At 45.5% G+C, this 16,826-nt stretch overlaps 1 protein-coding gene across 1 annotated transcript in view; it reads right to left on the reverse strand.

Annotated features, from left to right (window-relative positions):
- The window catches only part of LOC137432982 (protein phosphatase EYA4-like), a 153,191-nt gene that overhangs the window by 107,213 nt on the left and 29,152 nt on the right, over positions 1-16,826 (reverse strand). The window contains exons 4-5 of the mRNA XM_078783782.1: positions 7,619-7,682; positions 4,637-4,782 (exon numbers count right to left, since the gene is read on the reverse strand). Coding sequence (XP_078639908.1) covers positions 4,637-4,782; positions 7,619-7,682 — 210 coding nt within the window. The remainder of the gene's footprint in view (positions 1-4,636; positions 4,783-7,618; positions 7,683-16,826) is intronic.

Here is a 16,826-nt window from a genome sequence, read left to right on the forward strand (position 1 = left end):
ATTGTAAATACAAGGGGGGCTAGGGTAATGTAGCCAACGGTGGGGGGTACGGACGGTTAGGGACGAGCTTGCTCCGCTCGCTCTGCCGCGTCCCTCGCACCGCACCAGGTATGGTGGTGCCTGGTCACCTTGTTTCTCGTGTGCTACCTGGTGCCTTTCCTTTTGCTTGTTGCGCCTTGTCTTCCCTCCCCGCCCCAGGACCATTTGGAGGCCGACCTGTGCAGCACCTTGCTGTCAATCCATTTTGCTGCACCTATGGACCACAAGCCTTGTGGCCTCGCACCTCTGCTGTGCAGCATCTTGCTGCAATTCATCTTTCACCTTCGGACCACCTGTTGAGTGGATGGACTGCGTGGCGTCAGTGCCCTGCTGGCAAATAAAAACAAAAGTGTGTGCTATTGTGTGCCAAGTGTGAAGACGTGAAGACTTAGATGGCCCTGATGTCTCACATGGCCTGTATGCCGGTCAGGGCCAGCCGGTGTTGTTAGCCGCACACACAAGAAAAGAAGATGCCAGCAGCAAGTGCTTCGATTTCTTTCCTCCAATTATTTTCCTCGAAGTGCAGGTCCTGGGTCGTAGTATTGTAAATAAAGGTTAAGTTCTGTGCCTGTAAATATAAGAATGTGCCCACCGTCTATGTGTTCAGTTTGAAAATTCCGAAAATACACGGATAGTTGTGGGTGTGAGTCTGATAGAATAGCTGCTCAACGCATTAGGGGGGACATATCTAGTGTAAAAGAATGTCGCACACATGGGTTAGAATAAATGTTAGGGGGATAACACCTATGTGTCACTTCTTTTTTTTTTTTTCCTTTTTTTTTTGTATACAAGATCGACGCTCGTGAAAGAGCGAACATTAATCACACAGAAAGACAAACAGACACATAAAACAAATAACATCGGGAGCGGTAGACAAGATGGGGAGAGAGGGGGAAGGACACAAACACAACATTTGAGAGCAGGGACCGAGAGACATGGAGACATCGAGAGAACTGTGGGAGGGAGAGGGCTTTGGGGGGGAGGCATGGGAAGGGGGAGGGGGGTGGGAGAGGTATAAAACATATGGACACTGCCAGGACTTCCAGGAAAGAAGTTGGAATTTCAAACAAGGTGGATCTGGGGTGAATTAGTGGGGGTAGAAAAGATCAAGGTTTTGGATGGGGGAAGATAAGAGATGGTGGTGAACAGCTGTTTTAAAGACCTGGAGGGAGGAGTGTGATTGAAGTGAGTGTGGGAGCTTGTTCCAGAGGTGGGAGAAAAGAGGAATGAAAGAGTGTAACAGTAAATTGAATTAAAGTAAATGTACAGTAAATTAAATATTTAAAGTAAAACTAAAGTAAAGTATAAGTAATTTAAAGTAAAAGAAAAACTAAATTAAAGTAAAACATTAAAAGTAAATGTACAGTAAATTGAATGCCAGACTCCACCGGTCGTTCCGACTGGGGTCAACTCGGGACGAATCTGGTTAGAGAGGGGGGTCATGTTGTGGTTTTGAGTATAAAGACAACCCCCCTTTAGTTAGTTGCACTACAACATGTAGCCTCGCTTTAGTTCAGTTATTTCTTATTAAATGTTAAGTAAAGTCTCCTTCCCAGTGTTGGTATGCGTTGAGACAGGTAAGTAAGGGTAGGCCTCATTGGGCCTGGAATGCCATGTGCTGGACCTAGAACAAGTCGAGGAGGCCCGAGGGAGGAGCCGGAGGGAGTGGCTGGTAAGCGGCAAACATCCAATGGGAGCTAAAGGGGAGTGGCCAACAACGGCAGCCAATGGGAGCTAAAGGGGAGTGGCCAGCAACGGCGGCCAGGGGAGGCCCTTGCAACATTCTGGTGGGACTCCGGTGGGGGGTGGGGGGGCTATAAAACCCGGCCCCGGACCCCCGAACTCTGAAGTCTGGGTCGAAGCTCGAGCTCTCTGCGTTCTGCCCCGCTTTCTGCTGCCCTGTTCTCCCTGGCTTTCTCTCTCGTTTGCCCTCGCTTTCTCGAGATAAATGCTCTCGCAGGACGATCTCTCTCGTGCCCTGTGCTCTAACGATCTCCTGCCTGGGCTCCCTGCACGTGCACTTTTGCCTCGCCGACTTCGGGACACGCTGCGGAGATTCCCGTGCGTGCACGACTGGAGGCCGACGTCCTTGCCGCGAACATCCTCGAGGGACATGCCCAACAAGCTGTTTGGGGCGAGCTGCACCAAACGGCCGCGCTTTGAGCGCGTCCTCTTCTTCCTCCCTTTCCCCGCGTGAGTCAGAGGGCCCTTGTCTGGGCTTTAAGTAAGAACAGTTAAGTTTCTATCCTGTGTCTCTTCTCTCTGGCCATTGTACAATTGTGAATAAACCTGTGTTTTGCTTCCAACTTGGCCGTTTACGTCTTTTCACAATTGGCCTCGCATTACACGAGATAAAGCCGCTCAATTGGGTTAATAATAATTAACGGGACGAGTCACGTGACAAGCAAACCGCTCGGGCATATCAACCCAGCGTGACTCATGTGAGGTTCAGCCCCCGTCCTCGTGGCGGCGTGTGTATCGAAGGTATTCGGGTATTTGACCGGAAACCCTTCCACGCGCTCGCTGCGGGGTTGGCGGCTGGAATTGCTTAGCAATCCGCCCCCCACGAGTGTAAAATGGGTAGCGACCTCGTGAACTCGAAGCTCAAGGGGGAGAAGGGTTTAACCCCCCTTTAGTACGTCGACGGGCTCGAGATCCGCGACAATATAATACATATATACATATATATACATATCCACATATATATATATATTATTTATATATATATATATATATATATATATATATATATATATATATATATATATATATATATATATATATATATATATATATATATATATACACTACCGGTCAAAAGTTTTAGAACACCTCAATTTTTCCAGTTTTTATTGAAATTTAAGCAATTCAAGTCCAGTGAATAACCTGAAATGGTACAAAGGTAAGCAGTAAACTGCTCGAGGTTTAAAAAAAAGTTTAGGTTAGCAAAAACGGGAAAATAATGTAAACTGCACTGTTATATTGTGAAAAAAAGGCCTTCTTCAGGGAACAAGTAATGGGTCAACAACTTACAGCTGTTCTGCAGCAATGTAAGTAAATTAAGCCTTGAACATTGATGCAAACAATTCCAACAGGTGTCCCAACCTCTGCTGATTACTTGATTACAAACCCCTGTCTGTATAAAACCAGTATTGGAACAGACTGTTATTACACCCTCGGAAGCATTATTTGGACAATATTGCACTGCAGGAAGTAGTATATTGGAAACTGGAGAAAACTCTGACAGGAAGAGGTCTGGCAGACCCAAAGCCACAACAGAAACAGAAGACAAGTTTCTGAGAGTCAACAGCTTGCGTGATAGGCGGCTCACAGGACAACAGCTTCAAGCACAGCTTAACACTGGTCGAAGTAAGCAAGTCTCAGTTTCAACTGTGAAGAGAAGACTTCGAGCTGCAGGTTTGACAGGTCGAGTGGCAGTAAGAAAGCCATTGCTAAGATGGCAAAATAAGGAAAACACGCTTGCCTGGGCCATGAAGCACTGCCAGTGGACTACTGAAGACTGGAAGAAGGTCTTATGGACCATTGAATCAAAATTTGAAATCTTTGGTTCATCACGCAGGGTTTTTGTACGCCGTTGAGTAGGCAAAAGGATGGTTCCTCAGTGTGTGACACCAACTGTCAAACATGGAGGAGGAAGCGTGATGGTCTGGGGCTCTTTTGCTGGATCCAGAGTCGGCGACTTGCACAGAGTGACTGGCACCCTGAACCAAAAGGGCTACCACAGCATTTTGCAGCGCCATGCAATTCCCTCTGGTATACACCTAGTTGGTCAGGGGGTTCATCCTACAGCAAGATAATGACCCTAAACACACCTTCAGGCTGTGTCAAAACTACCTTCGAGGAAAAGAACAAGACGGTAGGCTTTAATTCATGGAATGGCCAGCACAGTCTCCAGACTTATACCCCATCGAGCTGGTTTGGGATGAACTGGACAGAAGGATGAAAGCAAAGCAACCGACAAGTGCAACACATTTGTGGGAACTTCTGCAACAGTGTTGGGAAGAACTTCCCGAACAATATTTGATTTCCATTGTAGAAAGAATGCCACGAGTGTGTTCGGCGGTTATATCTGCAAAAGGTGGCTACTTTGCTGAGTCAAAAATTTAAATTACATTTTGTTAAACAAAATGATTCTATGATTTCTTTTTTTATCTCCAATTGTTTATTTGTTCTATGCTTAATTTCAGAGTACATTGAGACATTAAACTGCGTAAATTTCAATAAAAACTGGAAAAATTGAGGCGTTCTAAAACTTTTGACCGGTAGTGTATATATATATATATATGTCTTTCCCAGTCAGGGGTTCACCCTGCCCTCATGATTTTATTTTTACATTAATCATGAGGTCGTATCAGAAATTTTACCCAAATGTAAGAACTCACAAAGAAAAATAAAAAGATCCTTCGGCGAAGTAATTATGAAAACTAATCAGGTGTCTGAAGGTGAAAGTATAATCTGATTGTGGATTGACTTCTATTCAATTGAGAACAAATATTGCATTAATAAGAAAACTCAAGTTGACCAAAGCGGTGTAAAAGAAAAGTGTATGTCAAATGCCCAGTGTAAGCAGACTTACTGTAGGTAGGTTGGCCATAAGGTTGTGCTGATTGTCCATAGGAACTGTAAGCTGTTGCCTGAGCTATGGCTGTTGAGTACTGACTTGGGGAGAGGTAGGCCGGCATTAATGGAGCAGGTGGGGCTGATAGGATGTGTGGGTGTAATCTATATTGGGGGAAACAAAATCACAACCATAAGCAAATTAAAAATCACTAAAAGTCTTTGTTTTAATCAACAATTTTCATTGATAACCCATTATTGTGTTGTCTGATCACTTTTAACATCAATGTGCAAATCATAGATGGAGATCCAGCATTCCAGCGTCTCATCTCAAGATGTGATATCAGTTGTATAAAATGACTGAATACCTCGCTTACAGGTACCTCGGTATCATGAAGGGGTTTGTATGAATTTATTAGGATAGACTGGACAAAACAGCATTAGTTAAGGGATTTGAAGCTGGGCCCCCAGCATCAGAAGATCTGCGCTTATATGACATCGCCAAACAGGCCAAGCAATGTTGTACTTGAAAAAGGTGTTAACTAATAATAATAACAGTTCCATAAAAACACAGCTTTGTGTGAAATAATGATGAATGTACAACATTTACAATAATAACAACAACAACAAAAAACGCAAAAAACATTGCAAACCATAACGGATGAATTTGGAATTTACCTTTGGTACAATAAGGCCAAATTAGTACGCACACTTGCCTCTAAGCTGTCTAGCCTGGGTTCGAATCTCGACCCAGCTATAAACTCTGAGTCTCATCCTGGTGTTTCCCATCCAAGGTGATGGAACAATGTGTGTGCCGTCCCTCGGATAGATGTTAAAGTTGGCGTCCTGTCTGCTGCCATTAGTATTGGTCGATGTGAAAGTACATCCTTTGCGAATAGTAGGCGAGCTATCAAATGCCCTCCCCTTCCACAGATCTCCCGATGTCCCTGTTCCCTACTATTGTTGTGCTTCCCTCTCTTTCCCCTTCTTCTCTCCCGCTCCTTTTAGTATAGCTTCTATGTGTTAGCTCTTCCACGAGCCTCGACTGTTAGAAGAAGAAGATGAAGACTGAGGTCAAATTTGTTCGAAAGATTACATTCACAATTGAGAAAAAGCAAATTCGGAACTAAAACTAACATCCTATGAATGACATTTCAATTTGTATTATCTGATTGTAATTAAAGAAGAAATAGGACTACAGGCCCTGAAGCTCACCTGGATCAGGAGCAACAGTCAATGACGCCATAAAATATCGAAATTTTGTTCATGCGTAGAATCTGGTCATGTGATTGTTTGAATGCAAGCCCTCTCGATGCTGTTTACAGAGATACATGTTTACAGGTCATGTTTTTATTTGTTTATAGGTCATGTATTTACAGGTCACAGGTCATGTTTTTACAGGTTACAGTTCATGTTTTTACATGTTTATCTGTCATGATTTTACAGGTTATGTCACGATTTTACATGTTTATAGGTCATGTTTTTACATTTTTATAGGTCATGTTTTTACAGGTTGCAGCTCATGTTTTTACAGGTTACATGTCATGGTTTTTTCAGGTTATAGGTCATGTTTTTACAGGTTGCAGGTCATGTTATTACATGTTTATAGGTCATGTTTTTACAGGCTACAGCTCATGTTTTTACAGGTTACAGTTCATGTTTTTACATGTTTATCTGTCATGATTTTACAGGTTATATGTCACGATTTTACATGTTTATAGGTCATGTTTTTACATTTTTATAGGTCATGTTTTTACAGGTTGCAGCTCATGTTTTTACAGGTTACATGTCATGGTTTTTTCAGGTTATAGGTCATGTTTTTACAGGTTACAGGACGTGTTTTGGCATGTTTATAGGTCATGTTTTTTTGCAGGTTACAGGTCATGTTTTTACAGGTTACAGGTCATGTTTTTACAGGTTGCAGGTCATGTTATTACATGTTTACAGGGCATGTTTTTACAGGTTACAGGTCATGTTTTTACAGGTTACAGGTCATGTTTTTACAGGTTGCAGGTCATCTTATTACATGTTTATAGGTCATGTTTTTACAAAACTAGAAAGCATCTGAAAATGCAAAACCTGTCCGCGTCTGTTTGTATTCAGACGTATTCTTCTTCTATATGCTAAGCATGCCGAAAACAGTTTAAAAAATACAAAATGAAAATTGACGATTTGATGCCGCCTTGATCTTTGAGCTTTTGATCGAAAAAAAATCACTTTATATATTTTGATTGGTGAACTAATTATGTGACCCAATATGCAAATTCTTAAAATTTCAGGTCAATCAGCTGAAATTTGACGATTTTATGCAACCTTGACCTTTGACCTTTTGGTATAAAAAAAACAATCGGCTTTTATCTTTTGATTAGTAAGCCAATTTAGTGACCCAATATGCAAGTTTTTAAAATTTCAGTTCATTCAGATGAAAATTGACGATTTTATGTGACGCTGACCTTTGACCTTTTGACCTTAGAACAAAATTAGTAATTTTTCTTCTCCATATTATCATAATAAAGCTTTGGTGAAAATTTTATGACAAAACTCAAATGGTAAAAAAGGTTACGACCAGGAGAAACACACACAGACAGATAGACAGACACACAGTAGCGATTGCAAAACCCCGTCTCCCGCAACAACAAAAATAAAAAATTGTAGGTCTGGTGACATGACATAACGACTATAAGTCTGACTTATTAAATAAATGATGGATATTAGATGACAGCTGCATCATCTATCTTGTTCACCCCCCACCATTTCCCCACCTTGTGTACTCGTCCCCTTTTTCTCATTCTTCCCCATGTCTTTTATTCCTCCAAGTCTCGCTCTATTTTGACCCTCTACCGGGTCTACCCTGATGTTGGTTGGTGTGTCCTCTCACAACTCTTTCCATTTTTCTTTTTGTCCTGTCATGCCCTGGTCTGTTCTCTGGTCTAGCTCAGCTTCCACAAGCCTCGACTCCGTACACAAAAAACAGATACGCTCTCGTTCACCAGGCTCTTACTTGGCAGAAAAGCTTGAGCTGTGGAATGGCAAAGGGTCTGCTGGACTCGTATTTGCTTCACCACCTGTAAAAGCGTCAAAGCAGTATCTATTACATAATTGACTTTCAAACATTCCTGAGATATACACAATATTAAATAATATATGATGTTCAAAGTAGCCCCCCAATCTCTCCCTTTCCCACCAACCCAACCTAATCGCTGCCACCTCTTTATCCCACATATTTCTCTGTCATCTGCAGCCATAAACTTATTGCTCACTCTTGCACTTGACCTTAGTTAATGATCAAGTCTTGACCTTAGTCTTGGAAGGATGGTGGTGACTGGACTGGCATCCAATAAAATGTGGGTGTAAATGCAACTGAAGGCAACAATGTGAAATATTCTGAAATATGAAAATTGGGATTATCTCAGTATAATTGTCACATTATCAGATTGTCGGTAACCCAGCTGTATCACTAATGACCTCAAGGTAGGGAGCAATTTGCCTGGTCTGCCCTACATCTGGTGCGAGTGGACACTTACTTCCTAGTTACCTTCATCATCGAAGATGGATGGTAGTTATGTTTTCACCCCTGTCTGTCCGTTTGTCTGTGAGCAGGATATCTCAAAACGTTGTGGACGAGCTATGACAACACTTGGTGGATGACCTTGTTAAGATGTTAGGCGACAAGAACTTGCCGATTAGATTTTGGTTCAGGTCCGGATCCAGATCGGGCCTATCAATGGGATGTCTGGCGGAGGTATGCGCTCTGCCGAGTGCCATTCTAGTTGATTACTAAGTGGGTTCTGGGTAATGTGGGAGGATCTCTAAAATACGAGTACTACTGAATACAAGGCAGCTACATACCCCTAAGTGAATAATAATAAAATAAATCTCACTTCCAAAATAGAGGTTAATAGAGGTCAAACCACCAGCGCTTTTTTTCTTCAATTTGATTACCTGGGAGTTTTGGGTATCACTGCCTTGCCTTGCACAGGTAGCATATGTTGCCCTGGGGTCTTTTAAGAACCAACTACAATGTGTAGACTGGCATCACATGTCAAAGAGACCAGGCAGAGGCAAACTGAAGACCTCCTCTCTTAAGCTCATCAATGAGCCAGGTAGGTTTTACCAACAATCTCATAATGAGATGGTAATTCTTCTCTTCTGAGACGAGTTCGGTTGCCAAGAGGTTAGAATCCCAATCCTGAATATTGAAGCCGACATGCAGATTTGACCCCACACCTCTGCTATGCCAGTGTAACGTCCTTACCACGAGGTCACCATCACACCAATGTGACATCAATGATTAGAATGTCAATCGGAAATCATTAATGTTCAGCCACAGTGGATTTTCAGTTGATAAACTGATCTGTATCTTACTATAATTCACCAAATGTCTGTCCGTCTGTCCGTCTGTCCGTCTGTACCCAGGTACCGCAAAAACGGCTGAATGGATCGCAACGAAATTTTGGGTGGGTAATCCTGGGACACCCTGGAGTAAAATAGGCTATATTGTTTTTCAAAAAAAAAATTCCCCAATTTTCCCAATTTTCCAAACACGATGGAATAATATTTACTGATGTGAACAGTGATGTGGCTTTTATTGAAATTCTGCAAATACTGTTTAGATTTTGATGATTTGCGTGCCATATGATTTAACGGATGTTTATATAAATCGTTTAAAATAAAAAAGCCTTCAATTTCTGATATCTTGCCTTTTCATTTGGGCCTCCCATTTGGAGCTACGCCCATAGGGCAGGTACTGTTGCTAGTTGAATTAATGTGAGGTCGATGCAGCACCGGATTGATGGGCCGAAAGGCCTCCTCCTATGTCCAAGTTTCTTGTGAATCTATTAAACGCAAACGCCTATACATAAACTACGGAAAGCACACGCTTCTGCATGTCACAGGTGACTTATAACAGGAATCTTCTGGGAGGTCTACATAATGGATACTCATCGATAAATTGTGTACTCACTATTCATGCTTTGTTGGCGGAACAACTATAAGTGTCGACAAACCTCACACGCATGATTTGTTGCCAAATTAACAACGAAGTGTCGACTAACATCACACGTAGCATTTGTCAATGTCAATGTCTATGAAAACGTTTCTGCCAATATAAAAAAAAAATGTTTTGACTGATCAGTATGGTACCACTTGCACTTACAAATATCCCCCTTTGAACCCCCGTACACCATTGGTTGATGGTGTCCTGGCCAAATTCGAAGGTATTGCCTTGATCTGCAAGGGCACTACATTTGAGGTACAGCGGTGTCCCCAGAATTGATGCAAACAACAACCAGGTACTGCATATGCAAGAATGAAGGCAACCATTGATTTGAAAAACCTCGACAGTTTAATTAAACACTACCTGAGCCAAAAACACCTGTTGAATTGTCAACTAGCAACTTACGAGACACTTGCACAAGAAAAAAGTTGGACAAGTAGAACTTTTGAACAAAGTTCAGGTGGAAATAGAGTTCATGGGTTAGTGGAAGGTTTGTGGATTCAAAGCAAAGTTCATGGACAGCATTAATTATTGGAGGATGGCAAACCTGCCCAGCTTGACCCTAGCCTAGAAATTGATTAGGCAGGCCCAACGCTCTGTAAAGAAAGTATGGCACATCAGATCAGATTATCACAATAAATAACAAGTGTCCATGCAGAGCGGAGTTTTCTTTCATTCGTTTAAATTTATTTAACAAATATAGCCGAAAGAGAAATTGATCCAAATGTGAAAATACGACATAATTCCTTTCTACGATAGGTTCTTAAGAGTGTCTGACAATAATTAAATGGTAAAATTGCAGGTCTGACACTACGTAGCTTTCAAATTAAGTTGCCTCGCCAACGTGCCAACTTCCCTCCCAACTGTGCATTCCAATACCACATGATTGTAAGCTTCTTTCATATACGGAAAGGTCCGCAAGGCCGGTCCGCAACAGAAATAGGTTTTCATTTTGTCAACACGGCATGGGAAAAAATGCGGTCACATTCATGTCACATTGCGAAGAGAGCAGTGAGGTAGGGGAGGGGCGTTGCTGGAGTGGTAATGTGGGGGCGTGGCGTTGCTGGAGTGGTAATGTGGGGGCGTGGCTTGCTGAAGTGGTAATGCGGGGGCGTGGCGTTGCTGGAGTGGTAATGTGGGGGCATGGCATTGCTGGAGTGGTAATGTGGAGGATGGGCGTTGCTGGAGTGGTAATGTGGAGGATGGGCGTTGCTGGAGTGGTAATGTGGGGGCGTGGCGTTGCTGGAGTGGTAAAGTGGGGGCGTGGCATTGCTGGAGTGGTAATGTGGAGGATGGGCATTGCTGGAGTGGTAATGTGGGGGCGTGGCATTGCTGGAGTGGTAATGTGGGGACATGGCGTTGCTGGAGTGGTAATGTGGGGGCGTGGCGTTGCTGGAGTGGTAATGTGGGGGCGTGGCGTTGCTGGAGTGGTAATGTGGGGGCGTGGCGTTGCTGGAGTGGTAATGTGGGGGCGTGGCTTGCTGAAGTGGTAATGTGGGGGCGTGGCGTTGCTGGAGTGGTAATGTGGGGGCGTGGCATTGCTGGAGTGGTAATGTGGAGGATGGGCGTTGCTGGAGTGGTCGTGCATAGATGTGGCGTTGCTGGAATGGTGGTGTGCAGATGTGGCGTTGCTGGAGTGGTGGTGTGTAGATGTGGAGTTGCTGGAGTGGTGGTGTGTAGATATGGCGTTGCTGGAGTGGTGGTGTGTAGATGTGGCATTGCTGGAGTGGTCGTGTATAGATGTGGCGTTGCTGGAGTGGTGGTGTATAGATGTGGCGTTGCTGGAGTGGTGCTGCACAGACGCGGCGTTGCTGGAGTGGTCCTATAAATGTGGCATTGCTGGAGTGGTCGTATATAGATGTGGCGTTGCTGGAGTGGTGGTGTATAGATGCTGCATTGCTGGAGCGGTGGTGTATAGACGTGGCATTGCTGGAGCGGTGGTGTATAGACGTGGCGTTGCTGGAGTGGTGGTGAAAAGATGTGGCATTGCTGGAGTAGTAATGTAGGGCCGTGGCATTGCTCGAGTGGTGGTGTATAGATGTGGCATTGCTGGAGTGGTCGTATATAGATGTGGCATTGCTAGAGCGGTGGTGTATAGACGCGGTGTTGCTAGAGCGGTGGTGTATAGACGCGGTGTTGCTGGAGCGGTGGTGTATAGACGCGGCGTTGCTAGAGCGGTGGTGTATAGACGCGGTGTTGCTAGAGCGGTGGTGTATAGACGCGGCGTTGCTGGAGCGGTGGTGTATAGATGCGGCGTTGCTGAAGCGGTGGTGTATAGATGCGGCATTGCTGGAGCGGTGGTGTATTGACGCGGCGTTGCTGGAGCGGTGGTGTACAGACGTGGCATTGCTGGAGTGGTGGTGTATAGACGCGGTGTTGCTGGAGCGGTGGTGTGTAGACCCGGCGTTGCTGGAGCGGTGGTGTATAGACGTGGCGTTGCTGGACCGGTGGTGTTGTAAGGTATCTCAACAAACTACGATCGATTGTAGCACACGTTTATTGACTCTCCCGATACAGGCCCGATTCACTGCAGCGCCATCCGAGCTCGGGCGTAGGGATACAACGCGGTCACGGTGTAGGGATACAACTGTGAATATTTGCAGCTTCATACATGACATCCTCCCCTTTAAGTCCAAAATTACCAAGAGCAATACGTGCTAGATTTCCAGAATTGACATTTCAAAAGCAACATTTCCAAAACATGTGAAAATATGTGTGCAAATGATTATGAAAATAATGAAAATACGTGAAAATAGAACGTGTGTCAACGTAAAAATAGAACATGTGTCAAAGATTCAACCGGTCGGGTGCTTTTCTCTCACACATTGAGCGTCGCGGTGTACCAGTGGATACAGAGTCCGAGGTGATTCCTTTGGGTCGCGGTGTACCAGTGGATACAGAGTCCGAGGTGATCCCTTTGGGTCGCGGTGTACCAGTGGATAGAGAGTCCGAGGTGATCCCTTTGGGTCGCGGTGTACCAGTGGATACAGAGTCTGAGGTGATTCCTTTGGTCTCCACGAAGGGTGTAGCGTTCGCAGAGGCTTTCGGGGCATCCGAGCCGGCTGGAGCGGCCACGACGATCTCTGGCAGTGGTGGGTCGAACTGTTGTTCTGACTGCGACGATGCTGCAGGCTCTATCGACTCACAGTGACGGTAGGTTATGTGGTCCTGATGTCGACGAATTTCGCGGCTGTCCTGCAGGCGAATCACACAGGACAGTGGACCTGGCTTCTCGATGATGTCCCCCGGTAGCCACGTCGCACCTGCACCAAAATTTCGGGCAAACACTGGATCTCCGATGTTGATACAGCGACTGTTGGACGACTTATTGTGCACCAACTTTTGATTAAGCTGACTCTGATAAACGTTTGATGATATGTCTGGTTTGAGATTGTCAAGTGTCGATCTCAAGTGTCGTTTCATCAATAACTCAGATGGACTGCACCGGTTGTTGATTGTGGCGTGATGCGGTATTTGAACAGGAGACGAGAAAACTTTGTTTCCAGGGCTCCCTCCTGAAGTTTCTGCAACCTGGATTTGATGATTCCCATGGATCGTTCGGCCAAGCCATTTGAAGCCTGGTGATGTGGGCTGACAAACTTATGTTTGATGCCGTTCCGACGTGTGAACTCGGCAAACACGGACCTGGAAAAACACAAACCGTTATGACTCACGATCATTCTGGGCAGACCATGAGTGGCGAAACAGCGTCTGAGTCTTTCGATGACAATGGCTGACGTAGTACCACGCGTCACATCGGCATCAATCCATTTTGTGTGCGTGTCTGTGATGATTAGAATCATGCTGCCATTAATAGGCCTGGAATAATCGAGATGTAGGCGATGCCACGGTTCGCTGGGCCATTCCCAGGGATGCAGTGGCGCTTTCGCAGGTGTATTCCGGGTGATCTGGAAGGGGTAACAATGTCGAACATAATGTTCGATATCAGCATCAAGATTCGGCCACCACACATAGTTTCTGGCGAGTGACTTCATCTTCACAATCCCGGGGTGACAGTCATGGATTTCATCCATGACCCTGGAACGCAGATTTTCCGGGATCACGACATGACATCCCCAGAGTAGGCAACCATTTTCCACGCCGAGTTCGTTTTTACGTGCTTTAAAAGCCGCAAAAGCTGGGTCACCCTCAGGTAGCAAATGCCATCCAAGCTGTCCAGCCTGGACAGTTCTGGACAGAACGGGGTCTCATCGAGTATGAGTGCAGATCTGGCCGGAATCGACAGCACAATCTTCCAGATGATCCATCAGTGCGATAATGCATCCTGGTGTAGGCGAATCATCAAAGGATTCTGGAAGGAGTAACCGACCCATGGCATATGCATTTGTGATCGATGAACCGGGCTTTTAACATATGGTGTAGTCATAAGCAGCGAGAAACAGGGACCAGCGGATGATCCTGGGTGGTAGTGTGTCAGATGTCGCCTTAGTTGGACTAAACAGACTGATCAGCGGCTTGTGATCAGTGCGAATCGTGAAATGATGTCCAAGAAGGTACTGGCGAAATTTGCTGACGCCGAAAACAATTCCCAATCCTTCCTTGTCAAGTTGGGAATAGTTCTTCTCTGCCGGGGACAACGTTCTGGATGCAAATTCAACAGGTCTTTCCGTACCATCAGGCATCACGTGTGATAATACACTCCCCACTCCATACCGACAGGCATCACATGTCAGCACAAGATCCTTCTCTGGATCAAAATGAACGAGAACATTGGACGATTTGAGCAGATCCTTAGAGGTCTGGAATGCTGATTGTTCAGTGGATCCCCAGCTCCAGGAAACTCCTTTCCTCAAAAGCTGATAAAGGGGGCCCAAAACGTCCGTCACATTCGGAATGTAACGACCATAGAACTGAAGCAAATCGAGGTATGACTTCAATTCGGTCACGTCTCGTGGAGCAGGAGCATCCTTGATAGCTCGGACTTTCTCATCTGTCGGGTGTAGACCCTTGGCATCAATCGTATGACCCAGGTACGTGACTGATGGCACCATAAACTTGCACTTGTCTCGACGCAAACGTAGGCCGGAGTCCGAAATCTTCTTCAGAACCCCTATCCAGGTTTTGTAGATGTTCCGCGTCCGTACGACCAGTAACCAGAATATCATCCTGGTAACAAACGACGTTGCATTCGGCGGCTAACAAACTGTCCATGACACGCTGATAAATTCCAGGTGCCGATTTCACTCCAAAACTGAGTCGGTGGTACCTGTACAACCCACGGTGTGTTGATGGTAAGATACTGTTTCGAATTCTCGTCCAAGCGGTGCTGTAGATAGGCGGATTTGAGATCGAGTTTCGTAAAAGTCTTGCCTCCCGTGAGATGAGCATAGAGGTCTTCGATCCTCAGGATTGGATATTTATCCAATGAAGAACACTTGTTCACGGTCATCTTATAATCTCAACATATGCGGATGGACTGGTCCGATTTTATGACCGGAACGATGGGCGCCGCCCATTCGGCATACTGGATTTGCTCGATGATGCCCAGATTTTCAAGATGATCCAGTTCCTTGTCCATCCGCTCCCGCAGGGCGAAAGGGCCTGGGCGAGCTCTGCAAAATATAGGATTGGCATCCCGGTCACGGTCAACACTGAGTTTAGCCGTATGTCCTTTCCAGGTTCCAAGCTCATCCTTGAAGACATCCGGGTACGTATCCAGCACATTTTTGAGTGTGTATTCTGCGGTAGGAGAAACATTGGCTGCCCGGGGTTGATGAATGCTTCTCCACTTCAGTTGAATTATGCTCAACCAGTTCCTGTCGAGTAAGGACGGGCCCTTTCCAGGAATGACGATCAGGGGTAGGTGAAACTCACGGTTATCGTAGCCCACCGTGACGTCACATGTACTGCAGGGAACAATCTTCTCACTTGTATAGGTGGAGAGTCCATAGGTAGTAGGTTTCACATGGGGTTGGTCAGCATCACTCCACAGGTTTGTGCAAACAGCATGGCTGATGAGCGAGACGGCCGCACCAGTGTCGACCTCCATTTGCAATGGTCGATTGTTGACGACAACAGTGGCAAGAAGAAGGTTCTGCTTATGGTGAGAATCAATATGAAACAGGTCACACGATTCTGAGTTGTCGGAAACAGAGCTCACCTGGTCAAGCTCAGCTTCCTCCAAACCGATAAACTGATGAATCTTCTTGTCAGCAGCTTTCCCTTTTCCCGATTTGCGAGTGATGCAAGCTGGAGCAATATGGCCAGTTTTCGAACAGAAATGGCAGGTTGCATCTTTGAACCGACACGGCTCCGGAGGGTGCTTTCCGTTGCACCGAAAACATTTGTTGTGGGTTTGAGACTGCACTGGCTTCTGACGAGGAGCCTTGTTCCAACGTTTTGGCTGATCATGATCCAACCGATTCAAAGCAGGGCTGGTACCACGCGAGCGAGTGGCACCGATGCTTGTAGCGTTGCGTTCAGCACTTTCCATGGAAATGGCGGTGTCTCTGGCATTTTGGAACGTCAGTCTTCTCTCAGCAAGCAGGTGTCTACGAGTGCGGTCATCTTCGGACATGCCAAGCACCAGCAAATCATGGAGCATGTCATCAATTGTGTCCCCAAACTCACACAGATGTGACAGTTTTTTGAGGTGTGCAATGAAGTCTGCGATCGACTGACCTTGCCGCTGTCTGCACATGTAAAAATTAAACAGACACAGGATGACTGAAGGAGATGGATTACAATGTTCCTTCAAAGCGGCCTTGAGCTCTGCATACGTCAGCTCCTGGATTGTCCGAGGACGAATCAGGTTTTTAACGAGTGTGAACGTATCACCTCCGCAAACGGACAGGTAGACGGCCTTCATCCGGGCTTCGGTAGTGATGTCGTTCGCCTCGAAGTAAAAAGACAACCGCTCAGAATACGTGTCAAAATCTCCCTCATGAGGGTCGAATTCATCGATATGGCCGAAAGAAGTCATGGTCTCGATGTTTATCCTCGTCGCCATGTAAGGTATCTCGACAAACTACGATCGATTGTAGCACACATTGACTCTCCCCGATACAGGCCCGATTCACTGCAGCGCCATCCGAGCTCGGGCGTAGGGATACAACGTGGTCACGGTGTAGGGATACAACGGTGAATATTTGCAGCTTCATACATGACAGGTGTAGACGCGGTGTTGCTGGAGCGGTGGTGTATAAACGCGGCGTTGCTGGAGCGGTGCTGTATAGATGTAGCGTTGCTGGAG

Source organism: Myxine glutinosa, chromosome 8 (genome assembly GCF_964187855.1).
Source record: "Myxine glutinosa chromosome 8, kmMyxGlut1.1, whole genome shotgun sequence".
In the NCBI taxonomy this organism is placed as follows: domain Eukaryota; kingdom Metazoa; phylum Chordata; class Myxini; order Myxiniformes; family Myxinidae; genus Myxine; species Myxine glutinosa.